General features: G+C 40.1%; 1 protein-coding gene across 13 annotated transcripts in view; it reads right to left on the bottom strand.

Moving 5' to 3' along the window:
- The window catches only part of MAGI1 (membrane associated guanylate kinase, WW and PDZ domain containing 1), a 635,987-nt gene that overhangs the window by 109,500 nt on the left and 506,713 nt on the right, over positions 1 to 19,774 (bottom strand). For all 13 annotated transcript variants that reach the window (XM_070455725.1, XM_070455726.1, XM_070455727.1 and 10 more), the window contains exons 3-4: positions 16,041 to 16,160; positions 901 to 1,107 (exon numbers count right to left, since the gene is read on the bottom strand). In XM_070455725.1, coding sequence (XP_070311826.1) covers positions 901 to 1,107; positions 16,041 to 16,160 — 327 coding nt within the window. The remainder of the gene's footprint in view (positions 1 to 900; positions 1,108 to 16,040; positions 16,161 to 19,774) is intronic.

The raw sequence follows: 19,774 nt of genomic DNA, 5'->3' as shown, positions 1-19,774 counted from the left end.
GTGAGGCAAACATGATAACCACTACACTACGGAAACTCTGAAGGATGCCGATTATTTTTTATTTCCTTCTACAAACACTTCCCTCCTGTCCCTTTAAGATAGCTGGGTGAAGTTAAAAGACTCTTGACAAGAAGCATGAAAAACAGACCAGGGAAAAGATCAGCTATTATACAGAGTGAGGTAAGTCAGAAAGAAACACAACTATCGTATATTAATGCATATATATGGAATCTAGAAAGATGGGCAGCAGTGGAGACTCAGACACAGAGAACAGACTTGTGGACACACTGCGGGAAGGGGAGGGTGGGACGAATGGAGAGAGTGGTATGAAAACATACACACTAACACATAAAACAGATTGCCCATGGGGATTTTCTGCATGACTCAGGGAGCCCAAACCAGTGCTCTGACCACCTAGAGGGATGAATGGGGTGGGAAGTGGGGGGGAAGTTCAAAAGGGAGGGGACACATGTATACCTATGGCTGATTCACATTAATGTACGGCAGTAACCAAAACCATATTGCAAAGTAATTACCTTTCAATTAAAAATGAAAATTTTAAAAATAAGGGAGGTGGGAGGGAGGTTTAAGAGGAAGGGGACATATGTATACCTATGGCTGATTCATGTTGATGTCTGACAGAAAACAACAAAATTCTGTAAAGCAATTATCCTTCAATTAAAAAATTTAATAAAATTTTAAAAAGAAAAAAAAAATTCTGGGCACAGGATAAAAATAAAAAGACCATCTCTTCCATAAGCACTGTGTGGCCACAGTTTGAATTTTAGTGATCCTTCCAAATTCTTCCCGAGAACAAAAACCTCCTCACAACTCCTTGTAAATCCTCCCTCCTCCCTCCTTCCCCAAGTCCGCTTAGGGGGAGCATCATCTGGTCTTTACCTGTAAAGCTACTGTTCATTTCAGGAACATCATCCTCTTCCTCATTCTCCGCGTGGACTATGCCAGCATTTTGCATATCATTGTAGGACTTGGTTCGCTTTGGGGTTGACTGCTTGGAGCCAGAGTGAAGGCTTTGCAAGGCATCCGTCGTGATCACTTTCCCACTGACTGGCTGGCTAGGAGGTTTGGGTGTCCCATAATAGTTTCCTAGGTGATGGAGAGACACATTTGCATGTTTTAGAAAGAATACTTTGTTTTTCTCAAGTCTGCAAATCCAAATCTCTTAGCCCATTTAAAAAAAAATTTTTTTTTTTTTTTTTTTAAATTAGAAAACCAGAACAACCTGTATTTCATTTCTGGAATGGGTAAGAAAACATGTTGGTCCTATCCAGTTAGACATGGTGATTTCAGAAGCCAGGAGGAAAGCTGCATTGTGGTGGGGAAAGAACCCACTAGGGATGAAAACAAAAGGGGCTATGCAGAATGGAAAAGCTTCATCCTCATTACATTTGAATTTCAATTGGTCACCGTTTCACATATATGCACTAGCATAATGCAGAATCCAATTTGGAGTGAGTGGCACACAAAATAACAAATTCATTACCGCCAGCACCCTTACAAGCTGACACAGTGGAGGTCACCCTCCCTTAATAAGGAAAACTCCTCAAGAGGGAACCCAAGCAATATTTTTTTAAAAAAGAGAGTGAACACCACGTGGCGCCTCTTTAGCTGAATGGCAGGTCTGAGTGGCACAGTCGTGTGTGGCTGGAACAAACCCGTGCCCAGCTCTCACAGGAAACTCTGGGTCAGCAGTGGCAGACTGGCACCCTTCACGGGTCACTTGTTTAGTCAGTGCCCATTTTCATTTTTAGCCACTTGCCTCCAGAGTTTGGCTCAGCTCTGACTCTCATGTGCAAAGTGACTCTGGGCAGGACCAGGATAGGCTTTCATGTCCTAATTTTTTTAATTTAAAATGTGTATATTTTTAGTGTGCAGTACAGAAATCTAACTAGTAAAATAAAATGTTTACTTTAAAAAATGATAAAGCAATACTTTATAAAATTGACTTTTTAAAACGTGAAGATTAAACTTCAGGTTTAAAAAAGCAGATATATTTAATAAGAAATTGGGTATATAATAACAACAGTAGAAATGAGGTGTCTTTTGAACATGAGTTAAAAATTATTTTAAAGAAAGTGTCAAGCAAATAATGGACACTATAACAAGATATAGACAAAATCTTGAAGGTTAATTCATGAATGGGCAAAATTTGAAAACTACAGCTTAAAATCAATAATATTCAGTGACCATATGATCAAAAGCATCAACATCAGAATGCCCTAAATCCACTCAGCATCTCACATCTTCTAGACTAAGGCCAGATAGACTGATCTTCTTAGGCCCTACAAAAAATCCTATGTAATGTCTATAATTTTGTGCTTGGTAAAGTAGAATTTGTAAATAATAACAAATCCCATACACACTGTTTCTTCCCAAGAATCTCATCCCATTGTCAAACAGATATTACAGGGTTTATATACATTAAGCTTTATCTTTATAATTAAATATTCTTTATGACATTATTTTTTTAAACTATTTTTTGAATCATCAAACTTATGAACATATGCATCCACTTTCTTTGAAAGTGGTGTAAATAGCATGCGTCAGCAGGGAAATCCTGAACATGCATGTTAAAAAGAGCAGCAGAATGAGACAAGCGCTCAGGGCTGGTGCACTGGGAAGACCCAGAGGGATGGGATGGAGAGGGAGGCGGGAGGGGGGATTGGGATGGGGAACACATGCAAATCCATGGCTGATTCACGTCAATGTATGGCAAAAACCACTACAATATTGTAAAGTAATTAGCCTCCAACTAATAAAAATAAATGGAAAAAAGAAAAAAAAAAACAGCAGCAGAATAAAGGGCACCATGTTTGAACTTGAAGGAAACCACACAGAAGTCAATGAGCACATTCTGGTGGCTTGCACTCAACTCAATCACTTCTTTCACACAAGGAGGTATCTCAACCTCTTCAAAACCTTCATTCAGCTTTCTAACACAAAGGTAGAGAGACTGAGCAGAACCAGTGTGAAGAAAAGGCATCCATGTGTTTCTAGGAACTAACACAAGTACAGGGAAAAATAAACACATAAATAAGCCAAGACTCAGCCTGCATTTCTAAACAGGTTACATCAAAGGATGTCCCATGTCTTTGATGAAGTTGAATCTTGGCCGCAGTATTGACTATTTTCACTAACTGGAGATTCTTAGTGGGGTTTAGGTAAATAAAACAGTTGACTATTTAAAAAGTAATCTTCACGGTGAACAAGAAATAAAGACAAAGCTCTACCGAATTCTTTATGATCATTATTATACCAAAACATAGCATACATTTTTCAGTTAGAGATTAAAGTAAGGCCAATGTCTACAAATAAGAATCTTCCAGTGAAGGATGTGATTTAAAAGATAGGACTCTTGATTCATAATTTTATAATTATAATTTTATAACATTCAAGAAGCTATTGTCATTTAAAAAATCAATTAAAACTTAGACATCCTGTTTATGACAAAAATAAATGTCTGGAAAAGAAAAGTTCTACCTAAATTTGACAAATTTATGTGGATTTTCCTCAGTTTTCAAGGAAGGTCAGGGTCTTTCTTAAGTTAGTAAATGATTAGCAGATTTCTCAACGCAATTACAAATTCTCCCAACAACCCACTTATTCATAGTTGTTTCCTGTCTCTGGAAATTAGTTTAAGATTGATTAGAGACAGATAAAGTACATATTATTAGACTGAACCATATGCAACTGCTGATACAGAAGACAAACTGTCAAATATCAGCAATTTCATTTGGGTTAATCTACAGTAAAGCATCTGCCTACAATGTGGGAGACCCAGGTTCAATCCCTGGGTCAGGAAGCTCTCCTGGAGAAGGAAATGGCAACCCACTCCAGTATTCTTGCCTGGAAAATCCCATGGATGGAGGAACCTGGTAGGCTACAGTCCATGGGGTTGCAAAGAGTCAGACACGACCGCGACTTCACTTTCACTTTCAAAGTATAGATTAACATATGTTCAACATTCACTGGATCACAGAAAAAGCAAGAGAGTTCCAGAGAAACATCTACTTCTGCTTCACTGACTATGCTAAAGCCTTTGATCATGTGGATCACAACAAACTGTGGAAAATTCTTAAAGAGACAAGAGGATCAGACCACCTTACCTGTCTCCTGAGAAACTTGTATGCGAGTCAGAAAGCCATAATGAGAACCTTACATAGAATGACTTGTCCAAAATTGGGAAAGGAATATGACAAGGCTGCATATTGTCAGCCTGTTTATTTACCTTATATACAGAGTACATCATGCAAAATACAAGGCTGGATGGATCACAAGTTAGAATCAAGATTGCAGGGAGAAATATCAACATCTCAGATATGCAGATGATACCACTATAATAGCAGGAAGAAGAGGAACTAAAGAGCCTCTTGATGAGGGTGAAAAAGCTGGCTTAAAACTCAACATTAAAAAAACTAAGATCATGGCATCTGGTCCCATCACTTCATGGCAAATAGAAGGGGTAAAAGTGGAAGTAGTGACAGATTTTATTTTCTTGGTCTCCAAAGTCAATATGGATGGTGACTATAGCCATAAAATTAAAAGATGCTTGCTCCTTAGAAGGAAAGCTATGACAAACCTAGACAACATATTAAAAAGCAGAGACATTACTTTGCTGACAAAGGTCCATATAGTCAAAGCTTGTTTTCCAGTAGTCATGTATGAATGTGAGAGTTGGACCGTAAAGAAGGCTGAGTGCTAAAGAAATGATGCTTTCAAATTGTGGTACTGGAGAAAACTCATGAGTTCCTTGGTCTGCAAGGAGAAAAAACCAGTCAATCCTAAAGGAAATCAACTCTAAATATTCATTGGAAGGACTGATGCTGAAGCTCAAGCTCCAACACTTTGGCCACCTGATGTGAAGAGCAGACTCTTCCTATTATGAGGATACAATGAGACAGTCCATTTAATGCTTTTAGTACTTGCAAAAGACTTCACTATAAGGCTTGATACATGCTATAATACTTAATGTTAACAGTGTATGTTTCTAATCTTTAAAAGGAAGCTCTTTACACCTTAGTAGAAGGATTAATGAGACAATGTGTCTGAAGTGCTTGCCACATGGTAACAGAGTACCACAACTTTACTGACATAAAGGAACAAGCAGGTAAACCTCCCAATGACCAAATAACCTTGAGCAAATTACTTATTATCATCTCATACTTTCTCTGTGATATGATAATGGCAGCATGAGCTCCAACAGCATCACGGGATTACCATGACAATCAAATGATGCAACTTTCTCAAAGGTACCCTGTAAACTATAAGATCTTATAAATACGAGAGAGTGTAATTATTCAAACTTCTCTAGCATATTACCTACAACCTTTACAGAAAAGCTTCTATCAAGTGGTGTTTCCTAAGGGCAGAGGGTTCAAGTTCCCATTGCAGATACATTTTTTAAAATAACTAGAATTTAGTGACCCACATTTAAAAACTGAGTATCTCTGATTCAAATCTGGATATACTGAGACATGCTGCTGGACAAACTGTAAGGTCTGTCTTCCTGAGATTTGTCTCTTATGGGCAATGTTGGTGACAAGTGTGTGACCAAATTCACCAGGACCACACTACCCTGTGGTGATAGAGAAGACTCTTGAAAGTCCCTTGGACTGCAAGGAGATCAAACCAGTCAATCCTAAAGGAAATCAGTTCTGAATATTCATTGGAAGGACTGATGCTGAAGCTGAAAAAGTCCAATACTTTGGCTACCTGATGTGAAGAACTGACTTATTGGAAAAAGACCCTGATGCTGGGAAAGATTAAAGGCAGGAGAAGAAGAGGATAACAGAGGATGATACGGTTGGATGGCATCACTGATTCAATGGACATGACTTTGAGCAAGCTCTGAGATTTGGTGATGGACAGGGAAACCTGGCATGCTGCAGTCCATGGGGTTGCAAAGAGTCGGACACGACTGAACGACTGAACTGAACACACACAATTAAGGATTTCTGCACAGAGGTTTTGGCTCCTATCTTTGGATAGGAGGCTCCCAGCCTTTGCCAGACAAACACCTTGACCTCAACCTAGAAGAGTACCCTAAGGTCTGAGCAGATAAAGGGGCATGGACACAAGAGGGATGAAGAAAACTTTTAAACTTCAAAAAATCCTCAGGAATCCCAGTGAGACCATGAATGAATTGATTTTGGCCGAATCTGGGATTGGCCACGTTATCTTTCCACACAACCAAGGGCAAGATGACTCACGCACTCCTCCGTTTACCACCTTTCCCACCAGCACTGCCTTCACCTGCCTTCACTCACTCCACTGATGTGGACCTCCGGGCATTTAAATTCAAAACCATGCCCTTCCAGGAAACTCCCCAGCTTATCAATCATTTCCACTCTGGTCAGCATCAAGCCAAGCCTAGCCAGAAACACAAACCTCCTTACATAGACTATGCACAAGAGACTGCCTGTGAAGACTATATGGATCGCTTAATGGTACTAAGTAAAAATCATTTGAAGAATTATAATGAATAAAAGATTAATTTAGGTTATCACTTGGCAGGCTGCATAGTTTCTAAGAGACACGAGCCTGACCATACCACAGTCCCCATGTTAGCCAACACACACTTCCTGAGGTGACTGGGCTCCCTCCCAAGTGACAATTGTGTGTGTCCCAGCTGCTATTTTCAGAACTGGCTCCACAATACAACTCAGCAGGGATGATGGCTGGGGAGGGAGAGGAGGGCAAGGAAGACGCAAGAGGAAGCCACCAATAGCCATAATTAATAGGCACACTCTTTGGCCATGACCAAGCCAAAGAAAATATTTTCTGACACAGAGTTAAAAATTAATGGGGACTGCAAATCAATTTTTAGAGCTTGATAAAATATTGAAAGAGGACTGCAACCCTGAGTTTTAAGCCAGAATGAATCAAATCTTTAAAGCCTTTCACTTTGTATAAATTTAATATTCATTCATTCATTTCCTTATAGAGAACCTCTTGTTATGCTAGGCACTATGCTGGAAAGGCAGAAATGGAACTAGAACATGATTTTCATGAATGCTCTGCATAGTATACATCAGTTTTTTAAACTTTGTACATATAACAGTTACATCAAATGGAGATTCTCTTTTAAAAGGTCAAGGTGGGGCTTGAAATTTTGAATTTCTAACAAGGACTCAGGTGATGCTGATGACACTGGTCCATGGACCACCTTCTGTGTAGCAAAGGTGAAGAAATCAGAGACAAGCATTCGCATTTAGGCCCTTTGTCCTGCAGTGCTATGTTTCTTTAGAATTGGGAGGTGGCAGAGGTGGGGAAGCTGAAGGGAGGGATGGCTTGCTTCTCTTTTTCCAAACAGAACATGCTTTGAAAATAAGTAGAGGACAGGATGACAGTGACCACAAATGGCTGGAAATCCACAGAATGTATTATCAAAGGGGCAACACTATACCCAAGGGGCAAAAGCGAGTGTGTGCTCAGTTGTGTCCGACTCTTAGCAACACCATGGACTACAGCCCATCAGGCTCCTTTGTCCATGGAAGTTTTCAGGCAAGAATACTGGAGTTGGTTACCATTTCCACTTCAAGAGGATCTTTCCAACCCAGGGATCCAACTCGAGTCTCCTGCATTGACAGGAAGGTTCATTACCGCTGAGCCACCTGGGAAGCCCAGGGTAAGATGTGTGGGGTCCAAAAACCTTACTCTTGTTCTGTGTAAAGCACAAATATGTATACAGTACATAAGGACATAGATCCAGCATATCTGATTCTGTCTTGGTCTCAAGGTCATGCATGTGTGACCCTTGCAGGCTCTGCAGGCAAGCTTCACAGTTGGACCCCTTGCTCTCTCTGCTCAAATCTCTGGTTTTCTTTCAGGTCTCATATGCAATCTGTGCCCCCACTCACCTCACAGCTCTTGCACTCACTCTTCTCTCTGTTTAACTTTCTTCCCTCTGCTTCTCATCCCAGTATCACCTGCTGATCCTCTGACCCCACCAACTAGATCCCAAGTCTCCTGTATATGTTTTTAGGGAAGCGTGTATCTCTTCCTTCCCAAGGCTCTTTGCTCAGTTTATCAGACTATTTAATGAAATGATATCTGTCTTTACCTCTACACTGTAAGCTCCATGAAGGCAGGATCCACATGTGCTCTGTGCACTACTGCATTCCCAAATCAAACATGGTGCCGGGCACAAGGGGTCACTCAGTGATTCTATGCAGAATGAGTAACTGAATAAAGTGGAGAGAGTACACACAAATCCCAGCCTGGGATGCTCCTCAATACCTATATTGTGGATCTGGTTTTTAAGAGCATGACTCATGACAGTTTCTTTTCAGTCCATCAATTCTATCTGAATTATCTCAGATCCACATCACTTCACTTTGCCACTTGCTTACTCAACACATGATGGTATCATTCATAAAACTCCCAACACTTTCTATTTATTCTTTCTTTAATGACCTGCTCCACTCTATAAATCTATGATTTACATGCACAGAATGATAATAAGTCCATGTCCTATAAGTAGAGTTTTGTTCTTACTAGTGCCATGTGCCTTTGAATTTAAGACCAGAAAGGGCAAAGTAAGTTAATAGTGTTGTGACCCTGAGCAAGGTAAGGGACCTCTTTTTTTCTGGCCTTGGTTCTCATGTAGAAAGACTAGTACCCATGAAACAGAGTTTTTGCACAGATTAAATTAGACCACATATATAAAGCACTCAGTACTGTGCTTGGCACAATATGAACATGTAATAAACCCCAGCATCAGTTGTTCCTGATACTCTGAGCAGCTCTAAGATGTAAAATTTGGTATTGTTATCAAAGCACATATTTAAAGAACATTAACAAAAAGTTACCTTTACTGTGCATCTATCATATGTCGCTACCCACAGATTCACTTATTCTAATCATTAACAATTCTACAGAAAAAAAATTAATATTCCCATTTTCAGATGAAGAAACTGACACTCACACAATGCTTAAATGACAGCTGGCATTTAAACATGGATCTGTCTCCACTGTCTATGCTCTTGACTCAAGGAATGGGTGGGGATCTCTGAGCAGAAAATTAACCAAACCGTCCCTGGGCTTGGCCTCCTTGTCTTCAAAGGCAGAGGAACATACAATTGTCGCACAGATTTCCTTTGGTTCTTTCATTATCAACAGAGAACACTCCACAGTGGAGTTTGCCAACAAAGCTTATCACAACAGACGGGTGCTGAGGCCTGCCAAAGAACAGGACTCCAGACGGTCTCGTCTTCCTCAATGACAAAAAGAACTCTCTTCACCCCAGCTTTATTACCATGTCCCCCCAAAGTAGACCCTTGGCAGCTGCCTTTTTGCAGACCTTCTAAGAAGCAGAACAGTACCATTATTGAAGGCTGACACATACACTCCCTTCCTAATTAACATGAAGAGATATGCAACCCATAACTCCAATTGGAAATGTCACATTGGGACCGCACTTCTATGCTGAGTGAAAACCTTTGCAAGCTCAAAGTGTATAATCAGCCTCTTCTACCCAGAGGCATTTGTAAAACAGGCATGTTTGGAACCACTCCCACTGAATAGTTCCGCCCTTACAAACTCTCTCCCAGAGAAGTCCCAAGGGCTGGCTGAGGCAGCAACCTGTCTTACTGAGCTAAAATGTCAACAGGAGAAAAAAAAAAAAGCAAGGCAAAAAGGAGATGGTGCTTCTGATTTATTTCAAAAATACTATCCAATAAATGAGCTCAGTGTCACAATTAGGAAGCTGGGCCAAGAGGGAAAAACACGTTTAGTCTTGTCTTCTGTCTTGCCTTGATTTTGATTGCAACCAGTGACAGAATGAGGAGTTGGCTCAAATTGCAGAGCTGAGACCAATTATGAACTCTACTCATAACTCATATGCCTTTGTGAGGGGCAATACTTAGGTTCCTTAAACAGTCACAAAGTGCATCTACTCTGTTGGAAGATACACATAATATGCCAGCATTACAGCTGTTGGGGGCGGAAAATTCCATCCTGGAGACCCTGACACCCCCCACCCCACACACACACCAATCCTGGCTCTTTCCAGTGTTTCTAATCTAAGCAAACAGTACCAACATCTTTCCAGTTTTCTAAGACAGAAGTAGGAGTCATCCTAGGTGGAATATCATCACCTAAATCTTCTACCTCTTCTTCCAATAACTAATACATTAGCAAGTCTGCATAAACATTTTATACTGTTGATATAATGCAACACTCCCTTAAAAATGGTGGCTCAGATGGTAACGAATCTGCTTGTGGGAGATCTAGGTTCAATCCCTGGGTTGGGAAGATCCCCTGGAGAAGGGAATGGCAACCCACTCCAGTGTTCTTGCCTGGAGAATTCCATGGACAGAGGAGCCTGGCAGGCTACAGTCTACTAGTAGCTACAGGCTACTGTTAGACCTCTAAGGACAACAATCATGTCTGGTTTTGCTAAACATTTTATCATTAATGGTTAAATGAATGAATGCACAAACTAGTAAGAGAGTCTATAGGGAGACTATCCATTTTCAAGCAGCAGACTCGGGCAAGATGAGCATTTCAGTCCTGCCTGGGACATGACCTTAGTGAAAGGCATTTGGCCAGATTTGGTTCCCAATTCCCTTTAGTGTCTTAGACATTCTCTTTCTGGATCTCAGTTTTGTCTTCTGAAGAGATGAGCTCTACTGCCTTTCCAGTTTATAAACTTTTACAACCCTGAAATTCTAAACCCCAAACAAATATTGGACCTGAAAGAATATTCAGAAAGTTATCAGGCCTTGAGGTTTTATTGGTTCACTCCACTTGTCTGCCCTGTATACATCACAGAATGTACACAAAGAAGATCACCTCTCCTCTGTAGTGACATCCTCTTTGGGAGGATTCAAAACTATGTTTTCCAAAAGGAGATTAGCTCTTGAAGATGAGCTTAGCTCTCTGAAATCGGATGACTGAGAAGAGAAAGATCTTCTTGAGTAGGTCCTCAACCATCCTTGCAGAAGCTTTTATTCTAAAACTGCCCTAGAAAATATGGCAGTCATTAGACACATGCGACTATTTAAGGCTAAACTAGTTTAAACTAAATTAATTTTAAAATGCAGCTTCTCAGTAACAAAAATCACATGTGGTCCATGGCTGTTGTGTTGGACAGCTTGGAATAATGAACATTTTCATCACTGAAGAAAGTCCTATTGTATGGCATTGGTTGTACAGGAAGCAAGAGATGATTCCCTGCTTCTCCATCTCTAGCACCAACGTTCCGACCTTTTCTTGGTTCACACTGCATTTGCTTTCTTGGGATCCTGGCTTTAGGGTCGGTGCCCACACCTGAACTCATGCGGTCCTCTGACAAGCTTCAGATCGAAGACCACGTCTTCACGGGGACTGACCCTAATGTTAGAGTCAACGGAGCACTCTTGTAGTTCTCTTCTCTGAACACTCATCACTTCTCTAGAAGCTGTTTAAATTATTTTGCCTCCCAAGACTGAGGGGCTGTAGAGTAGAGACCCTAGAGATAAGCCTGGGTTTGAATGCCAGCTCTATCTTGGGCTCACCATATGGAGTTAAAAAAAGACAATGGGCATCTCTGGGCCTCATACTCTTCTTCTGTAAAATGGGGACAAACTGTACTCAGCTCATAGGATTACTGGATAATTAAGTGAGTTGTTACACATAATGCACTTTGAAAAGCACTCATCACATATATACTGGACAAACACTGTCAGAAATAAATCACTATGAAGCATAGTGCGTAAGTGACAGAATGAGGTGCATAAGCACCTTCAAAGGCAGAGCTACTTTGATCTTCTGCCCCATACATCACACCCTGTACCATGGGACAATGCTGAAATGAAGGCACAGAAGGGCTGCTTTTAAAACTGCACTGCCAGGAATTGCCTCTATAAATCTATTCAAAACAGTACAGTGAGACATTTGTACAGAGGTGTTTGCAGCAGTATTGTTTACAAAACATTAAAAAAAAGTGGGGGGAGGAGACATCTTAAACATCCACCTGCAGGGGGCTAGTTAAATAAACTATATAAATTCATACAATGGCATATTTTGCAGCATTTATAAAGAATGAGGTGGAACTATGTGGGGTAACTGGGAAGATCTCCAGGATGTATTAAGTCAATGGACAAAAATACTTAGTTTTATGCCGTTTATGTCTACGTTTTCCGAATCTTTGCACTAGACCTTTTTTTTGGTTATTTATTCATTTATTTATTTATTTTTTATTTTATTTATAAAATTTTTTTAAAATTTTATTTATAAATAAAATAAAAAATAAATAAATAAATGCACTAGACCTTTTAACAGAGGTTTCCTGTGAGGAGGAGGAGAATCAACTTACACTTAAAGATGTTTAAGTTCTTTACTCTAGAAAGAATTCCATCTTGTATATTCATTACTTTTACTTCAAGCTGTTTAAAAGTCTTGCTTTAAAGAGTGATTTGCGTTGCGGTGTTTTCCTCTTTGGAGCCAGGTCAGGCCAAGAGGAATAAAATGTGAGCAATGGAAATAGACAGTGAGTTACCTAGAGAAGTAAATAAAGATATTTTACTGGTAAATCCACTAGTTTACTGACTAGGAGAAGGAGAAGAGAATCCATCCACCAGGGTGGCAATTTGGGGCCAGTCGTGTGTATAAATATAAGAGCTAACGCTGACAGAGAGCTTACGTGTGTCAGACGCTGTGCTCAGCCCTTTCCAATTATTGTCTCATTTAATCCTACCTATGAGAAAGCACTATTATTATCCTCATTTTACCGAAGGGAAAATGGAGACATGCGGCATTAAGTAACTTGCCGGAGGGCACACAGCTCAACAGCGAAGGGGCTGAGACCTAAACTCGGGCAGGGCCACAGCCCAGCCCGCAGGCTTGTTAGTGTCCCACTGACAGAATCCCCACTAAGGGGGCCCAGAGGGGCTCACAAAGATCTCTCCAGCCCTATTCCTGTAACACTATCTGGCATATCACAAAAATTCCATTTTGCTTTCACCTTATGAAAGTCAATACAATACATTCCAATTGCTACCAAAAAATTATAAGCCATCTTGTGCAGCAGGGAAATCATACAGCCAAAAGGTCAAAAGGCTGAAGAATACAGGTAAATGGCCAAAAAACACTGGACCCATACACAACATGAGAATTTCAACTCTAAAATAACTGAGTGACATTCACAGAAAGACGGTTTTATGTAAGGATGACTAGACATTTTCTGAAAAACTTTTTCCTGTTGTTACTCAGCAAGAAGTTGGGTGAAAGTACTAATGGTCTATTATCACAACTTTTTAGTTACATCAGTATCATCTTCTTAGCATGTCCAGGAAAGAGCATAGGATCTAAAAATTCAACAGCTGGGTCTGTTTCCTGACTCTCACCTTCTGGAACCAGCTGCACAACCTTAAGAAAGTCCCTAAGTGCTACCTGGTCTAAGCATCCCCATCTAAAAAGCTGGGGATAGATAGCTACCTCTGTCAAAGTGATAAAATTAATGGGGAAAAAAGGTGACTCCACCTATGTACCACTTGTAACATAAACATCTCAGTAAAATGAGCTGATTTTCTTTTTTGTCCCAGATATGCTGTTGCCTAACCACATGCTTTTCTTTTTCAACAAAGTACTCTTTGCCTTTGCACAGCCACTCCCACCCCTAACCTCTCCAAACATGCAAATAAATATTTTTTTATATTCTGGATTAAAGCTCCTCTGATGGTTATAATAAGTGATTTCAGACAGGACAACTCACTTTCTTAAACCAAAGAGGATCCACATTTGCTCTCTTCTCAGCTACATGAATTTTTAACCATATTCATATTTATAAAACAACACACTGAAGAAGCTCTTGGTACATCCACTGAGCCCCCATCCCTTTCCCTCACAACTAGGTCAATTCTTTTTTATTGGAGGATAAATACTTTACAATATTGTGATGGCTTCTGCCATACATCAGCATGAATCAGCCATAGGTATACTAAGGTCCCCTCCCTCTTAAACCTCCTTCCCATCTCCCTCCCCACCCCACCCCTCTAGGTTCACAGAGCACCAGCTTTGGTTACCTGTGTCATACCACTAGCTATCTATTTTCCATATGGTAATGTATATGTTTCAATGCTACTCTCATATCATCCCACCCTCCCCTTCCCTCACTTTGTCCAAAAGTCTGTCCTTTATGTCTGCATCTCCTTCGCTGCCCTGCAAATAGGATCAGAAGTATCATCTTTTTAGATTCCATACATATGTACTAATATACGATATTTCTCTCACTCTTTCTGACTTACTTCACTCTTCATCCATCTCATTACTCACTCTTCATCCACCTCATTAGAACTGACTCAAATGCATTTCTTTTTATTGCTGAGTAATATTCCATTGTATATAGGTACCAGTCTTAACAAATCATTCTTGCTTGGGGCACCCTCACATCTCCCAACCCACCAACCCCCAGTCAAATGCCAATACTTGAAGGAAACCACAACAGTGGATAACCAGCAATACTGGCTCAGCTGGTAAAGAATCTGCCTGCAATGCAGGAGACCTGGGTTTGATCCCCGAGTTGGGAAGATCCTTGGGAGAAGGGAATGGCTACCCACTCCAGTATTCTGGCCTGGAGAATTCCATGGACAGAGGAGCCTGGCAGGCTACAGTCCATGGAGTGGCAAAGAATTAGACATGACTGAACGACTTTCATAACAATGGATAACCAGCAATACTCAAAGAAAATCTTCTTGTATTCACAATTAGGAATCTGATAAATATCTACCTAATGTTTAATGTACATTCACAATTTGGACATGAACAGTAGGCACAAAGTTAATGTTCTTCCCTATACCCACTGCAAAAAATGCCCCTGAAACAGGGGCAATTATCACATCCAAACTTACAATGCCCTTAATAAAATAATAGTCTATTTCATATTCATCCTTTGTTTTTAAGTCTCATCTGGAAAATGCCACTGTGTTCATCCCATAAATCCAGATTTTAGTACACAAAACTTAATAACTTGACCCAGTTATTAACAGTATCATAGTATGTCCTTTTGTCTCAAATAAAAACACTCAACAAAGCAATCAAGCTATAATATTGTCTTCAGAAGATGTAAGTTTAATTTTCTCCCCACATTTGGCTTTGCTCTCATCCTACAGATTTACTTTCACCTATATGAAATGATTTATACTCACGTTATTCAACACAGTCATGTTTTAAAATATTAAAAAACGTTTATTCAAAAAGACCTAGTTAAATAAATTGTGGTCCACGTAGTCAGGAGATTACTTAGTCACTTTAAAAAGAAAACAAAAAGCACTCTAGTACTGAACCTCAAAGACTCAGAAGACATACTTTCATGATATAAAAGAGCAAGATGCCAAATAGCATATAGTGTATATCTTCTTTATAAAACAGGGAAGATATGAGAACACACGTATGACACTTGCATGTATGTGTTTGTATTTACATTAAAAAAAATTTCAGAAGAGTAACAGAAATGAATAACACTGGTTTTAATATCTGGGGAAAACATAAATGGAAATTAGGCAGGTGGAAGATAAATTTAGGATAGAGGCTACTTACTAAATACTTCTGAAATATTCTGCTTTGAAATATTCCATGAAAATCTATCACCTATTCAAAAATATATTAAACATCAATTGGTGGTACAAATGACATTCCAGTCCTTTTGATACTAAAACACCACCACCTATAAGGTCACATTTTATGCTATGAGTCTTCTTCCTCTTCTTTCTAATACTGTACATACCCATATTAAACACACACACACACACACACACACACACACACACACGCCCACACGCACACGTGTCTGCATTTAAATCAACAAATTAAAGGAGAAAAATCCTGGAGGAAAAAAAAAATCCAAATTATTTTTAAACAGCTCCACAAAGCCTTATTCCATATATTTTATTATTATTAATCCCACTAAGGTGAACTGCCATCTCCTACAGATGTTTAGACTTCACTAGTCCATAGAACATCTCTGCCTCAATGGCCCAGGATCCTCTGTGGTGCCCAGCAGAGAGGCACGCTCACTGCTGCCATACAGATCAGCTCACCTTCATAGGTGCCGACTTCCAGAAGAGTCCCGCTCTGCTCGAGGTCCAAGAACTCCTTCACAGTCAGAAAGTTATAGTCCACGCCAGGCACCTCTCCTTCTCTGGGAGACCGGGTTGTGCCTGTAGCAGACAAGGCAAAAGGCACAAGAAAACATCAGTCCACTGAAAGAGGAAGCGCCCCATCCAGGTGTAATTAAAATAACCAGTTCAGTAAGTACCTAAGCTGACAGACCCACCTACTGAGACAGGGACCTGGCAAAGGTGACTTCTTTCTAGCAGAAAAGCATCCTGACTTCCATCCTCTCGTGCCTGGGCCCCTCAAATACCAGAAAGAGAAAACCAAACACAGCAAGGCAACCCAGGGAGATTTTTATCACTTAAAAAAAATGATGAATGCACTGAATGAAAAGGGTGAACTGGATTTTATACACATAACATTCACAATCAGCAGCTTTTAGGGCTCCAGTAAATTCTAAAAACATTATCCACCTTAAGCTCAGAGCCTAAGGGGTTTATAATTTTATCACAGGCCTCGAAATTCTTGTGTTCCTCAATACATCCGGCAACTTCCAATGTAATAAGCCCTTTGAAGAAAATGACACCCGTTGCATAAACACATCACTAGAGAAATTCAATTGCCCAAGATCTGTGGCTGGATACCTCCCAGGGATCAAAATGTTGCTGTGTCTCCATGTAATTAATATGTTTGGCAAAAAGAGGCCACCCGTAAGTTCTGAGAGGAGAAAAAGGACACTGAATTTGATAGAAAATTCTCCCCCTGAATTAATCTCATCATTCATTCAAAGACTCATAAATATAACAATTCTTATGAAATAACACAGACCCTCTAAAACATTTAAGTCACCCAGCCAAGGTGCTGGGTGAAAGACCTATCATTTTAGCCCAGTCAACCTCAATCAAAAGTGTGGAAGGAGTGTGGTTTACACTCAAACTAAAAAAAGAAACCATAAGAAATTTTGTAGTACATACTAGGAATCTATATTAAATGGGAGGGGAGATTAAAAAAAAAACAAAAGCAAAATTCATGGTTTCTGCTCCAACATTCAAGTTAGGTAGGGCATACAACCAACATGAGTTCATTCTGCAAGGCACATAGTGCCTTTTAAGTCATTTTATATGTATATAAATACATATATATATATATAAAATAAGCAGGAATGTTTTCCTCTAGTCCTAGTTCTAATTCTCCCTAAAAAGAAATTAAATAACCAACTGTATGTTGTCTCCAGTGTTCATGGCAGAACAGTCTCTGATTACCTGCCCATGTGAATTTCCATGCATCTACAGTAGATGACCAGAATTCTCTTACGTCAAAAACTCAACACTTCTTGCATATCTTACTCAAGGAAAACACATTTTTAAACAAGTCGATTTTTTCTAACATCGGAAATCTGAGTGTTAGAAAGAGCTGCAAATTATCCATAGTACCAGTTATGTTACAAATGTTTGCTTGTCATGCTCAGCACACCAGGACTTTCTGGTATAGAAGCCTGCTTGTGTAGTGTCCAAAAGTCTATTCTTAAACTGTTTCCTAAGTTTTTCCCATATCTTGCTTCCCTGGCAGACTATGACACCCTTGAGGTACTTTACAATGTTTAAATTTACATCTCGGTGTCAGGCATATAGTGGGTACTCCAGAGCACACTGCTGTTGAGCAGGTACACATAGAAAGGGAATGAAGAATTCATGATCTGCCTCATTCCTGAGCTTCTGCTGTTTCTCAGTTTCCTAACCTGTGAAATAAGGACAATAAACTACCTACACATTTGTTGTGTCTATTGAATAAGACAAGGCTTTTAAAAGGCCTAGCTCAGTACCTGCTACCAGATACACAGTTCATGTTATCATTAGAATGAAATGAGTTGGTATTATAGTTCAAATTACATACATAATCGAGCTTCCCTGGTGGCTCAGGTGGTAAAGAATCTGCATGCGATGCAGAAGACCCTGCTTTGATCCCTGGTTGGGAAAGATCCCCTGAAGAAGAGAATGGCAATACACTCTAGCATTCTTGCCTAGAAAACTCCATGAACGAGAAGCTTGGCAAGCTACAGTCCATGGGGTTGCAAAGAGTCAGACATGACTGAGAGACTAACACTTTTACTCTCTTCAGTATCCAGTTGAGAAAAAAAAATTAGGGCATAGACAAGAAAAATAGGATGGAGGTGATAAGCAATGAGATTTCTATTATGAATTGTGAACACTTTAAACGGCTGTAAGAGACTACATAGGATAGATGTGTTCAAAGTACATCAACTCATCAGGCCAGGCTAGGTTTAGATTTTAAAGACAGAAACCGCTGATGGAGTGTGTAAGAAAAACAGAAGAATATGACTGGGCAAATGGGATGTACTACTTACAGACATCAAGAAGATGGGGGGAATGGTGCATAAGGGGAAAAAAAATTAAGAGTTCACTTCTGAATATGTGAAAGCTTGAGATGCCTATCAGACACCTGGGTGTAGAGAGCTCTGGACAGCTGAATATGTAAATCGAAAAATCAGATGGGTGGTTGGGCCCTAAATTTGAGAGTTATCACTAAACCACTGGCATTTGAAGGCAAGAGAAAGAAAGAACGAATCTAGGGGGAGAGACATGATAGAAAAAGCAGTCAAGAAGTCTGCCTTAAACACAAAAACTTTACAATTTTTGGAAACTGAGAAGAGGAAAAGATCCTCGGAGGAGATGAAGAGGCAGCTGTCAACAAAGCAGGAGCAGAGGAGGAGGGTGTGATGCCTCAGAGCAAAAGCTGTTCAGCCGGCTCTTTGGAAAACACAGTCCACACCATACTGGGAAATTCCAGTGTGGGGCAAGAACAGAATCTCTCTGAAACTTGCTGTGAAAGAATCTGTCCTAAATATGTTCTATATGGCCATTCTCACACTCAAGTCTCCATACCAAAATTCTATTAACTAAATCCATCCCTCCATCCCCAGCACCCCCAAATGTGGATACATAAGTAAGACCAAACAGAAGATTTGTTGTGGTTTTTTTTTTTAAGTCTTCCACACCAGACAATATTTTGGTTTTTCTCCCCCTCCTATAATCATCTTATCGTTGACATTTCTTCCAGTCATGTTTTCTGAACCAATTTGTCAGAGTAACTGTTGAGACAACACTAACCTCTGGGACTTCATTTCCTGAAAGGATTGAAAATGATCAAGAACTTGGGGGAAAATGGTACATTTTAGAGGAAAAATGAAAACAAGCAGACACCATTTTCCCTTGGAAATAAATACGCTTAGAATAGCCTTTAAGCAGCAGGGAAAGCGGGTAGGGGAGGATTCAGCTCCACCCACAAAACCTTCAGGGTTTGCTACCCAGACAAAACCTTTCCTCTCTGCAGGCCAGCAGGAGCTTACTGGAGTTATCCTCTGAGCAACAGGCCCTGGGCCTGGTCCACATGACCAGACTCCCATTCAGAGATGCTAGGGAGAAAGGGCCTGGGAGGGGACCCCGCCCTCTCTTTTCTTTCAGCAGAATGACAGGCTGCCTGCTGGACACACGCCTGGCAGATGGCATTTCAAAGGTTTTTCAGGAGCCATCTGGGGTGGGTACAATTATTACAAACCACACTTCTAACAAAGCCAGAAGGGTTACTTCCTGGCAGAAGAGAAGTAAAACAAATTCTACCATGTTTCTCAGGGACAGCGTGTTTAAAAAAAAAAATCACCAGGCTGACAAATGGAGGTTGCTTACAGCTTACTATACCA

Source organism: Odocoileus virginianus, chromosome 26, assembly GCF_023699985.2.
Source record: "Odocoileus virginianus isolate 20LAN1187 ecotype Illinois chromosome 26, Ovbor_1.2, whole genome shotgun sequence".
Lineage (NCBI taxonomy): Eukaryota > Metazoa > Chordata > Mammalia > Artiodactyla > Cervidae > Odocoileus > Odocoileus virginianus.
This window is presented reverse-complemented; position numbering and strand designations above follow the sequence as displayed.